This window comes from Pygocentrus nattereri, chromosome 13 (assembly GCF_015220715.1).
Source record: "Pygocentrus nattereri isolate fPygNat1 chromosome 13, fPygNat1.pri, whole genome shotgun sequence".
Classification (NCBI taxonomy): domain Eukaryota; kingdom Metazoa; phylum Chordata; class Actinopteri; order Characiformes; family Serrasalmidae; genus Pygocentrus; species Pygocentrus nattereri.
Window position 1 is genome coordinate 13,587,325 of NC_051223.1, and position 16,436 is coordinate 13,603,760.

The 16,436-nt window shown below is 38.9% G+C and overlaps 1 protein-coding gene and 1 non-coding gene across 2 annotated transcripts; both read right to left on the minus strand.

Annotated features, from left to right (window-relative positions):
* Positions 1 to 3,351: 3,351 nt before the first annotated feature.
* rsl1d1 (ribosomal L1 domain containing 1) lies at positions 3,352 to 10,280 on the minus strand. Its single transcript, XM_017705478.2, has 9 exons — positions 10,156 to 10,280; positions 9,235 to 9,371; positions 8,844 to 8,982; positions 8,406 to 8,554; positions 8,027 to 8,128; positions 7,697 to 7,790; positions 6,872 to 6,997; positions 6,283 to 6,465; positions 3,352 to 3,683 (listed from the first exon to the last, which is right to left on the minus strand). The coding sequence occupies exons 1-9, from the start codon at positions 10,198 to 10,200 to the stop codon at positions 3,540 to 3,542; spliced, it is 1,119 nt and encodes a 372-aa protein (XP_017560967.1). The 5' UTR covers positions 10,201 to 10,280; the 3' UTR covers positions 3,352 to 3,539.
* Positions 7,858 to 7,988, minus strand: LOC119265052. The gene has a single exon (XR_005131373.1). It is a non-coding gene; the product is annotated as a small nucleolar RNA SNORA55 (small nucleolar RNA).
* Positions 10,281 to 16,436: the final 6,156 nt, after the last annotated feature.

The window sequence follows — 16,436 nt, forward strand, 5'->3', positions numbered from 1 at the left end:
TCAGATGGTTAACATTCTCCTGGCATTCGCCAAACCCAGACTCATCCATCAGACTACCACTCCATCCAATACTTGGCATTATGCTTAGTGATGTAAGGCTTGCATGCAGCTGCTTAGCCATGGAAACCCATGCCGTGAAGCTCCTGGCACAGTTTTTGTGCTGAAGTTAATGCCGGAGGTGGTTTGGAACAGTAGCATTGTAGCATCTCACAGTAATAGGGTTTCCCCTCAATGAACCGCAGCTCCCCAGTGCCAGTAGCACTCATGCAGCTCCACACCATGATGCCACCACCACCACCACTTGACGGTAGGCAAGAGACAGTTGTCTTGGTACTCCTCACCAGAGTGCTGCCACACATGCTGTATACCATCTGAGCCAATCCAGTTAATCTTGGTCTCATCAGACCACCAGACATGGTTCCAGTAATCCATGGACAGCTTGTCTTCAGCAAACTGTGGGCTTCCTTCTGGGATGATGGCCATGCAGACAGAGTTGATGCATTGTGCAGTGTATGGTCTGAGCACTGACAGGCTGACTTCCATCTTCTTCGATCTCTGCAGCAATGCTGGCAGCACTCATGTATCTATTTCTTGAAGCCAACTTCTGGATATGATGCCTAACACTTGGACTCAACTTCTTTGGTCGACCCTGGCGAGGCCTGTTCCGAGTGGAACCTGTCTATTTCTATTTCTCACATTGTCAGAGAGGTCTTTACCATGAGGTGCCATGTTGAATATCCAGTGGCCAGTATGAGCGAATTGTACCCAAAACACCAAATTTAACATCCCTGCTCTCCATTTACACCTGGAACCTTGTAATTCTAACAAGTCACACGACCCCCAGGAGGGACAACGACACAACTGGGCACAATTTGGACATGTTCACTGTGAGGTGTACTCACTTGTGTTGCCAAGCTATTTAGACATTAATGGCTCATTTTCAGAGGACAGTAAATCTATACTGCTATACAAGCTGTACCACTTTAACCCTTTAATGTCCTCACCAAGAAAAAAGCAATGGGATTGTATATATATATTTTTTTTTTTATTTGTTTGGGGCAATAATAAAAATTGGTGAGTTTTGTTTTCTTGGGGTTTTTTTTTTTTTTGGTTTTTGACCCCACAATTTTCAAATATTCACATCTAACAAATGGTTGAGATGGCACTGTGTCATATATATTGACTCAATTGTGCTTGTCCAAATGGTTGAGCAGAACATTAAAGGGTGCTTTATTTTATACAACTTTTTATATCATTTCTACAATGTAGTGAAAAGATATAAAATATTTCCAGAAACGTGAGGAGTGTACTCACTTTTGTGAGATACTGTATATGCATGCATACATACATACATAGAATGCAGTCAATGCATGACCAAAAAGTTATTTTCATCTTATCTGACCACATTACAATGACAATGACATTTTGCAAAGGCATTGCATTTTGTGGCTGGCTCATAGGAAAGCTGTTCCAAATAGCTTCTGGGCAAGAAGGTGGTGTCTGTGCGTCTCATTATCCTCCTCACTGTACATAGAAGCAGTATGCTCATACATGCTCTTCTTGGCAATTTAACTGTGTCACTTTCTAAAAACTTTTATCATTCTGAATCAAAATAGAAGCCCACAGCCTTCTGTCTCATTTGAGTTGACAATTTTTTTGGTTCTGCCCATGTTAATGGATGACAAAAGTCATGGGTGTGCCATATGTACCCTAGATAAACAGAACATCCACACATGTAGGTTCACTTATCATTTTAGTCAATAAAACAAATATATTTGCAGTGTAGTGGATATGTTTCACCAAAATAGATTATTTCACATTAAATCACTGAATTCCATAGTTTAAATCTAATTGAGATATGCTAATATTTCTGAAGTCTCTGCAAAAATAACTTCACATACAAATGAGTAATATTTAATAAGTTAACATCTACCACTTTACGCATCACTACTAAACAAAACACAAACATATTAATCGAAGAAATACTGGAAATGGTTACCTGGAAAAAACTTAGGAAAAGCATAGGAAGTGAAGCTTGTTAGTCATATTTTTAGAATCATTTTTGTCTAAAACTAAAGGCTAAAGCGTAAAAAAAGTGTGAGCAACAGCAAAGCAGCCCAGGAGCTGAAGCAACAGAATTAAACCAAACCTAAAAGGAATTCAAAACTAAATGTTAATGACTTAAAAGAAGCCAAATTAAAAATGGGCTATTGAATAACTTAAGTCCATAAATCATACACATTCCACGTCAGAAAATGCCCTGTGAGTCTTTAGCCCTTCGCGCTTCAGTTTGTCTTTGATGATTGGGAACCACAGTAATGCAGCTATAACAAACATCAACCCAGCAGACAGACACACAAGTCCCACGGCATGTGGCACACTTGTTACCTTGTCTGCACCAAACAGGGATACGACAAAACCTGTGCATTACATTAGACCTCCAATAGTAATAACAAATATAGGTTAGCGGTAGAAAGTCCAGAACATACAGCGTGCAGGTGCATGTTCCTGGGCAGGACATAAGGGATTCTCAAGAGATCTGTCTGTGGAGCCTTAGTACTGGAGAGCATCCTTGAGAATCTCTGGATATTCACACTTTTGAAAAGCCATGAATAAAAGAGTACAGAAAAAAAATTTACATTTACATTTTGGGAAAATTTCATAAAACAAAGCATTGATTCATTTGTACATGATCAAATATTTGAGACTTTAAGCTCAGAACCATGTAATTCATGGCCCTCATTTACGGCTGAATCAACTGCCAGAAATAAGTATTTATTACAACTCAGGACAATATATAAAACTTGCTTACCCTGTGTAATGTTTCCTGATGATATTCTGTCGAGCCCTGTGCTGTTGTGACTGTTCACAAGGGCGTACTACCACTGACTGTACTGAAATTGAGGGAGAGGCATGACAAAGCTGGACTCAGCAAATAAGGCCGTTCTGTATTACATATTTGGGTTAATGTATTGTCCTATACTGCTGAACAATACCCTCATGCAGTACAATGCAGGACTATGTGGTCTGACATATGGAAATGGTCCAAACTCTTGATTAAACTTTCATAATTGAAAAAGACTGGCATCACTTCCTAAGATCAAAATTAAACCTGAAAAATCGCCACAAACATGCCCCTTTGCTATGTGTGAATAGTTATGAATCTGCCATCAAGCACAAAAAGCCAACAGCAGCTGGACCAACACAGCCCTGAGGCTTCAGTCTGCCTCACAAAAAGCCAGTAAACCAACACTGAAAGGTCTACGGCAACTACAGTAAAACACTGTAGTGATTGCTCTGAAAAGACAAGGACTGAAATCCCTTATAAAATAATGCAGATAGTCACAGAGATAGTGTAATTGAGTAAATAGATTTATTGCCTTTACATCTACAAAATAGCCTGTAACAGAACACAGGCACAAAGGGCAGGTGCAACTTCAGAGATGCAGTAGCATTCACAAACCCTTGGATCATCACGCTGCGAAGCTGGAGAACGTCAAAAAGTGGTGGAAAAATAAAAACAATGTATACAAGCTATTTTAAACAGAAGTCACTTTTTTCTTTTTCTGTACTTGGGCCTTTGGAGCTTTTTTGCTCGTTTTTTTCTGCCCTCGTCTCGGTTTCAGGTTTCTGTTAGCCGTGTTCGGCTTGGGTGTTTTCTTTGGTCCTGTTTTGGATAGAGCCTGAAAAATCAAAATTCTATTTTAATCCATTTCAGAAATACATAAAATCTTCAGCAGAAAACTTTAATTCTAAAACACTGATGCATAGTGTTCCAGGATTTAGTTATAGTGCTACAAAGTATAAAGCTTAGTTTATGTTACTCCAGAAAGATGGCATGGATTTCAAAATGCATGGGTTAAAAATACAGCATGATCATTTTTTAAAGGGCATTTGTGCCTCCATTCTTCAGATCCTAACAAAGGATAAAATAACTACCCAGCATCAAAATCCAAATTCATTTTTTTTGTTATTGTTGTCGAACAAGCCAACCAAAGAGATTTAATTAATCTTACATACTACATAGTTAAAGAGGTTTGACTGGAAACCAAACTAAAATGAAAATCTAAAATGGTCACATGAAACCATTACTCTACAAACGCTCTTTCACCATGTTTGCCAATGTCACAGGAATAGCATGGTGAAAAATCACATTTACATGATTTTCCTTTGACACCAATTGCAGTAAATCAGCACATTTTTGACTTCCAAATTCTGCTTCTTTATTTAAAATGAGTTGCTAGGCTAACAGTGCTAACACACAGCAATAATCACTTGTTTTTTGCAAATACATGTAATAAATATGAACTACATTATTGACCACAATGTCCTAATGCCCAGCCCAGCACAGGAGCGCGTTATAAAATGTCACTGTGCAGACACATAGGGTTAGCGCAGCAATACCTAAGGCTTGCTTGCTCTCAGAATTAAAACTTGCATACTGTATAATGATAAACCTATGAAAATGAGGAGCCAATCTACCTCAGTCTGTATCACTTACCACTAGCCCCAAGTACATCACCAGGTCCCCATTATACAAGACTCACAGGTGGGTCTAGAGAGTCAATGGTGGGTACAGCATCTAATGTGCATGTTGAGGTTCAAACATATACAGTTGAGGCTAATTTGTGCAGAAAATATGGCCTTTAAATACACTGTAATTTCTCCTAGCCCCACCTGTGGTCGTCTTGCGTGGAATACCAAATTGTGCTAAAAAGTGATTATCTAAAATGGCTGCACCTTCATACTGTGTACTAAAATGAATTAACTTGATAGCACTAACAATTAAAATCTGAATGCAGTTTAATTTAGAGCATCCATCTAAGAAAACAGTTTGTATAACTACGGATTAGCAGGTTCCAGTTCTAAACCAAAGGGGCAAAACTGGGACACCAAACATGCCTTGGCTGACCAGATGAATTTGGGGTTGGGGAAAATGAGGTAAATGTGATTTTTGTGCCAAACTACTCCTTTAATTACAACCCCAATTCCAATTTAGTTGGGACGTTGTGTAAAACAAATAAAATCAGAATACAGTGATATACATATGCTTTTCAACCTGTATTCAATTGAATACATTACAAAGACAAGATATTTAATGTTCAATGGAATAAACTTTGTTTTTTGCAAATGTTCACTCATTTTGAATTTGATGCTTGCAACACGTTCCAAAGAAGTTGGGACAGGGGCATGTTTACCAATGTGTTACATCACCTTTCCTTTTAACAACACTCAAGCATTTGGGAACTGAGGACACTAATTATTGAAGCTTTGTAGATGGAATTCTTTCCCCATTCTTGCTTGATGTTTGCTTCATAATGCGCCACACATTTTCAATGGGAGGCAGGTCTGGACTGCAGGCAGGCCAGTCTAGTACCTGCACTCTTACTACGAAACCAAGCTGTTGTAACACGTACAGAATGTGGCTTGGCATTGTCTTGCTGAAATAAGCAGGGACGTCCCTGAAAGACGTTGCTTGGATGGCAGCATATGTTGCTCCAAAACCTGTATGTACCGTTCAGCCCTAATGGTGCCTTCACAGATGTGCAAGTTACTCATGCTATGGGCACTAACACACCCCCATACCATCAGAGATGCTGGCTTTTGAACTTTGCTTTAATGCAGTGCCACCTGAGGGATCGAAGGTCACAGGCATTCAATGTTGGTTTTCCGTCTTGCCGCTTACTTGCAGAGATTTCTCCAGACTCTCTGAATCTTTTGATGATATTATGGACTGTAGATGATGAAATCCCTAAATTCCTTGCAATTGCACATTGAGAAACATTGTTCTTAAACTGTTGGACCATTTGCTCACGCAGTAGTTCACAAAGTGGTGAACCTCGCCTCATCCTTGCTTGTGAACGACAGTCTTTCAGGCATGCTCCCTTTATACACAATCATGACACTCACCTGTTTCCAATTAACCTGTTCACCTGTGGAATGTTCCAAACAGGTGTTTCTTGAGCATTCCTCAAGAGCTTTCCCAGACTTTTGTTGCCCCTGTCCCAACTTCTTTGGAACGTGTTGCAGGCACCAATTTCAAAATGAGTGAATATTTGCAAAAAACAATAAAGTATCCATTTGAACATTAAATATCTTGTCTTTGTAGTGTGTTCAATTGAATAAAGGTTAAAAAGAATTTACAAATCATTTTATTCTGTTTTTATTTGTTTTACACAACGTCACAACTTCACTGGAATTGGGGTTGTAAAACAGCAGCTTACAAGGCTACAAAACTGTCAGCTGAGTGCAAACTGTGCTTAAAGTGTATAGAGCACTGACCTCCAGCTTTGTCTTTTTGTTTGGAGACTCGATAGGCACAAGCTGCGGGATTTCCTCATCTTCCTCTTCAAGTGTGTTCCCTTCATTTTTGTTATCACTTGCCTTTTTCTTCAAACTAGTTTTATCCATCTTTCTCTTTAAACTAGTTTTCTTGGTGTTCTTTTTCTTTATTTTCTGTGCACCCTGCAAAAGGAATATAAAGTAGTCACCTAGTGATCTGTGATTTAAATGCAGTGTTGATCTTAATTTTCACAAGTCTAACAATAACAGTGAGTGAATAATCATCTAAAATTGCATGAACTACTGAGCTTCCACACAGGGTCTTTATGACATTTGTCAGGCAACATGTGAGCACCTGGGCTATCTGTGGTAATCTGGTGAAATTACTCAGGTACAGAGTGCACAAACCAAACAGTAAAATTTCTTCCAAATTACATCATAGACGCTCCTCTGGTAAACCCATTCAGCTCCAATAATGCTAGTGATATGCTCAGAAAAGATTACCTGAGGGCTAACTCAGTTTACCAACTCAATCAACACAGTGATGGAGGTTGAGCTATTATTCAGGTGTCCTAATATGTAGTTTTACCTTTGCTAATCTGGCTTTCCTCAGCTCCTCTTCCAGCAGATTGAGATGACTAAGGTCAGAGGTATAGATTGGAAGAGCCACAGAAGTCTGACTTTTCAAGTGGATGACTTTGATGCCTTTTCCTTTCTGCAGAAAAAACATTAAAAAAATAAAAATAAAAAAAAAAATCAAGGCCTGAAGTGTTTTACTCAGGTTAGGTCAGAAAAAAAGCACTCGTGGATAGAAGGATAAAGCCCATGTTATGCATGGATTTCCTGATCTAACAGCCAGACATGTCAGCTGAACAAGAAATATTTTAATTAATGGGTACCAGAAATTAAGACCAAACAAACCAAGTCATTGGAAACATCTGCAACTCCAGTGTGTCAGCTGCAGTTAAGCTAGTTGCTTTTTGCCAAGATGTGGTTCAACTAGCCAGTCAAATTTGAGTGAGCAGACATCACACACTTAGTAGTACAAGTAACAACACATTCACACACAACCAAGACAAAAGAGTAGGCTACTTTTTACATGAGTGCAGTTGGAAGCACAAAATCGCTGTATTCAAAACATCAGAAAAGGTTTGACAGTCCAGAGTGTCTCACTAGGCACATACTAAAAATTCTGTGATTATACTGAAGTTACTGGCAGCTAGCAAATTACCTTAAATTGGATTGGTCTTGTTAACTTCAGTGTAGCGGAAGTGCTGGGGTAGTCGTATCAGTATATATTTAGTAATACAATGGAATCGGAATGGGGGAAAAAATAATAATAATCTATAATAATAATAATAATAACCCTAATTACATATAAATCCTTAATTTGTGAAAAACTGCACCAACTCACCAGATGCAACTTTGATGAAATAGTGCCAACTGCTGTAACAATGTTTTCAACAATTTCGTCTGCAGTCATTCCTGTGTGTGCCACACGCACCATACTAGCAAAAGAAAATGAAGTCAGTGAAGACAACAAGTAACAACAAAGTAGTAAAAGAAGTTCTGTGTCAATGTTTCAAAGGTTGTAGGGACAAGCTCCAATTGAGAAAGAGGCTAGCCTGGATAAACTTTGAGTTACTCTGGCACCTTCTTAACTCTTATCCAACACTGAAGCAGATGAAAAGAGTTTGCAGAAGTGCGCTTTTTTGAGAGCAGATTGGAAAATGGTGGGATTTACCAGCAGGAGCCTTTCTTTGTGACATTGAGCCTGGTTCCTTGAACGAGGCGCTCTAGATCTTTGACTAGGCGGTTGCTCTCCAGATCCACAGAAAGTGGGGCCCTGAGACACAGACAATAAGGCAACACAGGACAAAAACAACATGGACAATTTACAATAAATCAGTTAACATTAGGTTGGCTTTACATGGTGAAATGTTTGCACAATTGCTCAAAACTGATGTCACTTGCATTGTATAAAAAAAGCTAATCAAAATCCTGCTATCATATTACAAGATCACATATTACACAGAATTATGCTTCATGCAATTGAATTGAAGGTGTTTAATGAAATTGACAAATAGAAGAAAAGAAACAAACAAAAAAAACTTTAATCTTACTTTTTCCGCTCATAAAAATGCTTCCCAATGTGTGAGGGTAAACGACGGTAAATGCGTGCATCCGCTAGGAAGAGGTCAAAATTTCCCAGAAGTCTTCTCTTGGCTTCAAAAGGCTTATATTCAGTCTTCAGAACTTTAAAGGGAATCACCTAATTAAAAAAAAAAAAAAAAAAAAAAAAAAAAAAAAAAAAAAAAATCAAATGACATTAAAATTCACATTCTTTACATCCTGCAAACGCTTAGTGTACACAACAGATCACTGTTTCATAGGTTGTAGAAACAAGATTCAACAAGGGCAGATGCTCGTCTGGACACATTCTGAATCACTCTTGTATGCTTTTCACCCAGGTTCTGCCACTGAGACAGAAGGACAGAGTCTGTTGAAGTTCTAATGTAGTACACATTTAATCACAAACAAAATATACATACACCACATACCTCAGGGATGTTTTTGAGACCCCTCTGTGTCAGTAATTTCTTGTAGAACCTCTCAGTCTGGTCTGCAGTCATGTTAGGTTCATCTCTGGTGAAGAGGCACACTTCAGCAGATTCGGTACGGAGCCCATGAGACAAAGGACTAGGGGAAATTAACAGCACATTTGTTAAAAGATTTTTTGAGTAAGTGTTAAAACTAAAGAAGAGAGAGAACATGCATCAATAATAATAATGGAACAAATTCAGAGTTCACTGTATATATTCTGGGAACAAAGTCTTTTGCAAAGTTGAACAGGCAAATTTCAGATCATAGTATCTGAATACAGTAATTGGAAAATACATCCTGTAGACACAGTAGGGCCTTCTGTGTCAAAAACAGGAAAGTAAAACTTACATGCGGATAGTTTGGTCTTGTTTGGGGACCTTCCATAACGTTATGAGTAGACAAATTTGCTGTGTCTCATTCAGAAGATGATTCTGGGATGAGGTGCTCTTCAAATAAGCCTGCAATGCCTGTACAGCCTTCTTCACCTGCAATCCAGGTAGTATGGTCACAAAACAAACCTTACCCATAATTTGGAAAAGAAGAAAAATTCCAGCAAACTACACTTTTTCTATTTTCTGTTCAACTGTTCTGTTCAGCAGCTAAGCTGATATAGATATTACTATTTATTGTGAGCAGTGAAGATCTGTGAATCAGCCAATAAGGAATAAAAAGTAATTAGCTACAGTACGAGTTTGAGAGCAGTTTAATGGTGGACAGGTTTACAGGGCTTTCATACTGAAGCACGTGGAACTTCCTTTACTAACCCAAATTACACTGTGGTATTTATCACATCGCTATGATACAACAATAACACTTATTTTTGTTACTAATAATTAGATTCATCGTATTCTGGTTATAGCAAAAGCGGTTTCTGTTTGCGTTACATTTTCACGCAATACAAATGTCTGTATTACTCATATAAACGTTATGTAAATTAAATGAACAGATCAACAATACACTTCTGACCTGTCGTCGTGACTGTTAGCGACTAGCTTTCTCACCGCAATATGAAAAGAATAAGCATACTAGTTATAGTACTTAACGTTAGCTTACTATAATAATATGTAACTACCGGACTATAAATACTAAATGGGCTTACTGGTTCATGCACAAACAACGCCATTTAGCTGCTTCGCTACCTCATGGCAAAGTATAAGTCAACTAATCGTATTTCTCACATGCTGTTTCAAGCACGAACAATTAACATACGTATACATTCGGCTAATCATTAATGAAATAAAAATACAATCAAACTGAAAAAAATATTACCTGATAAATATCAAGACTGAGCTTCTCTTCTGTTTTAGTCTCCATAGTGCACGTGTAGAAGAACTGAACTACGCATGCGCGAGTTACATAAACGCGTCAGCACGTTCTTACTGACGGAAGGATTCAGGCATGGACCCGGAAGTTGATTTATCTATCTATCTATCTATCTATCTATCTATCTATCTATTTATTTATTTATTTATTTATTTATTTATTTATTTGTTTGACCCTGACGGAGAAGCGGCTTAGAAAATGGATGGATGGATGGATGTTTGTTTGTTTATTATTGATTCGTGCGTACATAACACAGTTCAACAAATGTAAATAAAAACGGCAATAGGTGAATTTCACGATTTATATATCCAACAAAATAATAATAAACTAAAACAAAAATCAAACAACAACAACAAAATGAAAAGAAAAAAATATATACAGTGGCATTCAAATAAAATTGAAAAGCTTCAAAGTATTAATGGATTTATGACATTTCTTATTTTTCATCTGTCGAAAATTAACCAAGGTATGTATATAAGTGTACAGATCTGAATAAATGAATGTTTAGTATGATGGTATATTTTTAACAAATATCATTTTGTGTATATAATATTTACCTAAAATTATAATCAAATTTATTATAAATATTTATTTAGGGTTAAATAGAGGGTCATTAAAAATATATAGTACATATTGGCCTTTCAGAGGAATTTCCTTACCAAATCTTCTCTTCAGGTCTAAAAAAAAAATCTATCCAAAAAGAAGAGGAAAATACAATAAGTGTTGAATGGATTCAGTAGCTCCTTTACAGAAAACACAAGCATCACATAAAAAAAAATTACGCAAAATAGCATTAACCGGGTAGCACCTATGCAAAATTTTATAGAGCATCTCTTTTATTTTGTTATTGAGAACATATTTGTTCTCAATAACAGTCCAAATTAAACGACTGTTTTTCCTTTGTTGAGCTGACCACTAAAAGGTTATTAAAGGAGTAGATTTATGAGATAATAGCTTCCTAATGAAATCATTGTTACACTTCTTAAGTACTATATCAACGCCATTTAAAGAAATAATGTAATTATTTAAAGAAAAGGGATCTGAAATCTTGTAATTACTTTTAAGTAAGCAAAGAAGACCATCTGGAATAGAGTCCCATACCCTTTTAAAATCAGTAGTTGAACCAATAGTTCCAAATTGATGCAGAATTGAGGGTATGAGATACAATTATGATTATCGTTGAGTAACTGGTGAATGAACAAAATATTATTAAACCACTAATGTAAAAACAGTGATTTTACCTTATTGATAATATATTTATTGTTCCAAAGTAACAACTGATGAGCTGAGAAATTATGTTTGTATATCATTAACCAGTTTAACAGTGCTTGTCTGAGAAAGGCTGATAATTTTATAGGTAGTTTATTTACATTGTGAGGGCACATGAGTAAAAATTTTAATCCACCAACTTTTTCAAAAAGTAGATTTGGTATAGAATTCCATATATTTGTAGGATTTTAAAAGAATCTTTTAAGCCAGTTAATTTTAAATAGTTTGATTGAGTGTGGTGAAGTCCAAAACATTAAGACCACCATCTGCTATATTATTTTTAAAAACACTTTTCTCTGCTTCGTGAGATTTGTTTCTCCGAATGAAATTGAACATAATTTTGTCTAAATGGCTCATAGCATAATTAGGAGCTTCTAAAGCAGAAAATACATCAGCAGCTCTGGAGCGCCCCTCTGCTGTAGGACACGACCATGTATAGATAAGTCTCTGCAAATATTTAAGCTCTTCTGTACACTGTTGACTATAGGAATATAATTTAAGTCATTCATATAGACAGAGAACTTGTAGAGAGGAGAATTTACGCCTCTGCAATGTCTTCCGGTTTTCTCAAACGCTAGAGGGAGCCCCCGAGCGACTCCAAAATGAATGGGTTGATATGGAGCGTTTGAGCAAAATCATAGTTTATAAATGCTTAAATATTGTTAACGTAAAATAATGCAATAATTTCCTGAACACAGAACAGCATAAAACATTTAAACACTGCTGTTATATTTTTAAGAGCTTTTAAACTCGATATAGGATTTTAAATCGGCCCCTCATGTAGGTCCATGACGTCAGTGAGTGCGAACAGTCAATGAGCTGCGCCGCTCGCCAATCAATCCTCACGCTCTAGCTGTAATGCTCGCCTCCTGCGGCCCAAAGCCCGTTTGCTGCAGAAAAAAGTGAATATATGGGTAAGATTTCTTTGTGTTTTTTTTTTGTGAAATACATCCTTCTACTTTCTAAATTTAAAGAAACGTTATAGGCAAGTGATTAGAAACTATTTTAACTTTTTGTTTGGCATAGATATGGACCAGAGCCGGTTTATGAGGAGCCTGGCCACTTCCTATTCCACCAGTGTGTCCTCAATGAATGGGAGTAAATGGAGCTCAACGGCTAAAAACGAAGTTAAAATAGTTTCTAATAACTTGCCCAGAGCGTTTCTTTAATTTTATAAAGCAAATGTAGGATGTATTTCATACAAAAAAAATAAATTTTACCCATATATTTCCCTTTTTCTACAGCAAACGGGTTTTGGGCAGCAGGAGGCGGGCTTTACTGCTTGAGCGTGAGGATTGATTGGCGAGCGCAGCAGCTCATTGGCTGTTCGCGCTCACTGACGTCATGGACCTGCATGAGGCGGCGTTTTAAACATCTATATCGAGTTTAAAGTATATCGTATATCGTGTATATATAGTAATATATCGAGGGTTTCCTCCGGGTTCTCCGGTTTCCTCCCACAGTCCAAAGACATGCAGTCAGGTCGATTGGACGTGCTAAATTGCCCCTAGGTGTGAGTGACTGTCTGTGTCTGTCTGTCTGTCTGCCCTGCGATGGAATGGCGACCCATCCAAGGTGTATCCTGCCTTCCGCCCGAAGACTGCTGGGATAGGCTCCAGCACCCCCCGCGACCCTGACGGAGAAGCGGCTTAGAAAATGGATGGATGGATGCATTATTTTACATTACAAATATTTAAGCATTTATAAACTATGATTTTGCTCAAACGCTCCATATCAACCCACTCATTTTGGACTCACTCAGGAGAACGCTACAGGCGTTTGAGAAAACCGGAAGACATTGCAGAGTGGTAATTCTCCTCTCTACTCTCTGGTACGTGGACAGTGTCCATAAGTGTAACTTGTTTTCCTTTCACTTCGTATCCTTTGAAAACAAGCAACATGATTTAAAGCTTTCTGTTAAACACGGCTTTGCTTTACGTCCGTAATGGCGGCTAAACTTGGAGATACTGTCGAGCATGTCAATGAGGTTCATATTTAGTAAGAATTTTGATACATGTTTGAGCTAAAAAGCATTTATTTGTATTTTGCAGTTTTACAATAAAGGAATAGGAGACACGGAACTGAAAAACGGAAAAAAAACAAGTTCTCTGGCATGTATGTACCTCTGTAGTCGTGTCATCAGGAACTCCGCGTCTAAGCCCAATTTCTCTATGACCAGAATGAATAGGGTTTTCGAAAAATTGCCTCTGTTGCACCCTTTGTTAAATACAAATGTTCAGAAACGGATACGTTTTGTCCTGTGAACATTCTTCTCTGGAATACCACTGGATCCTGTGAATTACGACGTCGTAAAGAGCTATAATACTAATATTGCTACATGTGAGCTAAAGCCAGTGGTGGACAGTAACTAAGTAAATGTAATTCTTTACTGTACTTAAATAGTTTTTTTGTGTATCTGTACTTTACTGAAGTATTTCCATTTTGGGTGACTTTTTACTTTCACTCCACTACATTTCAAGTCAAATATCTCACTTTTTACTCCACTACATTATGAGAAATCTGTCGTTTCTTTTGGTTTATGTGTGACCTGTTGGTCATACCGACCCAGTGTGCAAGCACATGGTTCAAAATCAGCGAAGCAGCATAAAATGTTGGGAACACGTATGTCTACATAAATGATGGAACTAACCTAACTTTGTGTAAATAGACCACAATATAGAAATATGTACACATCACATATGCAGTCATGACTGTCATGTGTCTTTTTTTCTGAATTTATACAAACACTTTCATTCTATACTAAATTAGTTTCAGCTAGTATATGTTTATGAACAGAGACCTACATCTGCAATATAGTAAAGGAAAACTTATTTGTGAAGCTGTGTTGAAAGCAAGTTTTTATTAAACTTGTAAATAAGTTCAGATTCCTTTATTAATCTCAGGGGGAAATTGCAGTTGTTACAGTTGCAGCCATTTATGTAAAAATAAGCACCTTACTAATAATTTAAGACAATATAGAGAAATTTATAGTATGCACACAAGATTTAAGTACTTATGAATATAGTAAGGTGGCAGTGATTGTGATAGTAATATGAAACATCAGGTATAAAGCAGTTACAATTATTTAAATTAAGTTAGTGTCCCTCTGAGTTATTGCACACACAATTGTTATTATTGCACATATGAACAGTTTGGTATTGAGTTTTGTGAATCACACACTGAGGGAGGAGTTATAGAGTTTGATGGCCACAGGTAAGAATGACTTCCTGTGGTGCTCTGTGGTGCATTTTGGTAGAGTGAGTCTTGAGCTGAATGAGCTCTTGTGTCTCATCACTGTGTTGTAGAGTGGGTGGGAGCCATTGTTCATAATGGCCTTCAGCTTAGACAGCGTCCTCCTCTCCCACATGGCCGTCAGCGAGTCCAGCTCCACACCCACAACATCACCGGCCTTGCGGATCAGTTTGCTGAGTCTGTTGGCATCTGCCACCCTCAGCCTGCTTCCCCAGCATTCAACAGCATAGAGGATAGCACTCGCCACCACAGACTCATAGAAGATCCTGAGCATAGTACGGCAGATGTTAAAGGACCTCAGGCGCCTCAGAAAATAGAGACGACTTTGGCCCTTCCTAGAGGGCGTCAGTGTTCTTCTGTAATATATACACCCAGGTATTTGTAATCATCCACAGTGTCCACACTGACCCCGCTAATGGACACAGGGGTCACCGATGCCTTGTCCCTCCTCAGGTCCACCACCAGTTCCTTTGTCTTTGTCACATTGAGCTGCAGGTGGTTCCGCTCACACCATGCGACAAAGTCCTTCACCGTCGCCCTGTACTCCCTCATTCTCCACTCCATTGCTGATACATCCAACTATTACAGAGTCATCAGAAAACCTCTGAAGGTGGCAAGTCTCTGTGCAGTAGCTGAAGTCCCTGGTGTAGAGGGTGAAGAGGAAGGGAGAGAGGACAGTTCCTTGTGGAACTCCAGTGTTGCTGACCACTCTGTCCGACACACAGTGCTGCAGGCATACGTACTGTGGTTTGCTAGTCAGGTAGTCAACAATCCAGGACACAAGGGGGCATCTACCTGCATCACTGTGAGCTTATCACCCAGAAGAACAGGCCAGACGGTGTTAAATGCGCTGGAGAAGTCAAAAAACATGACCCTCACAGAGCTGGCTGGCTTATTCAGGTGAGCATATACTCTGTTGAGCAGGTAGATGATGGCGTCTTCAACTCACAGGCGGGGCTGATAGGCAAACTGGAGGGGATCTAGAAAAGGCTGGACTATGGGTCAGAGCTGATCCAAGACGAGCCTCTCCATGGTCTTCATGACATGAGACGTCAGTGCCACTGGCCTGTAGTCCTTGGCGTCACTGGGTCGTGGCGTCTTTGGAACAGGAACAATGCAGGATGTCTTCCACATCATGGGGACCCTCTGGAGACTCAGGCTCAAGTTGATGACATGTTAAAGTACTCCACAAAGTTGGGCGGCACAGGCTTTAAGCACCCTGGGTGGAACCCCATCAGGGCCTGCAGCCTTGTTTGTGTGGAGTCTCTTCAGTTCTCTTCTCATCTGCTCAGCAGTGAGACACACTTTAGAGGTGGTGGGTGGGGGAGGGATGGAGGTGTGAGATGGGCTGTCACAGGAGGGGAGCAGACTATCAGGAGGGGGAGGGGGGATGAATGGGATGGTCTGCTGAGGACTGGCAGCAGAGGAGTCAGGCTGGGGGGGGTTGCAGAGCCTGCAGTGTCAAATCTATTAAAGAACAGATTTAGCTTGTTGGCCCCGTCCACACTGACCTCTGCTCCTCCGTTGTTGCTGGACCTGAAGCTGGTCATGGTCCTCATTCCATTCCAGACCTCCCTCATGTTTTTCTGCTGGAGTTTCCACTCCAGCTTCCACCTATATTTGTCCTTCGACTCCGTGATAGCTGTCCTCATTTCCCTCTGGATCGTTCTCACCTCCACCCTGTCTCCAGCTCTGAAGGCCCTCTT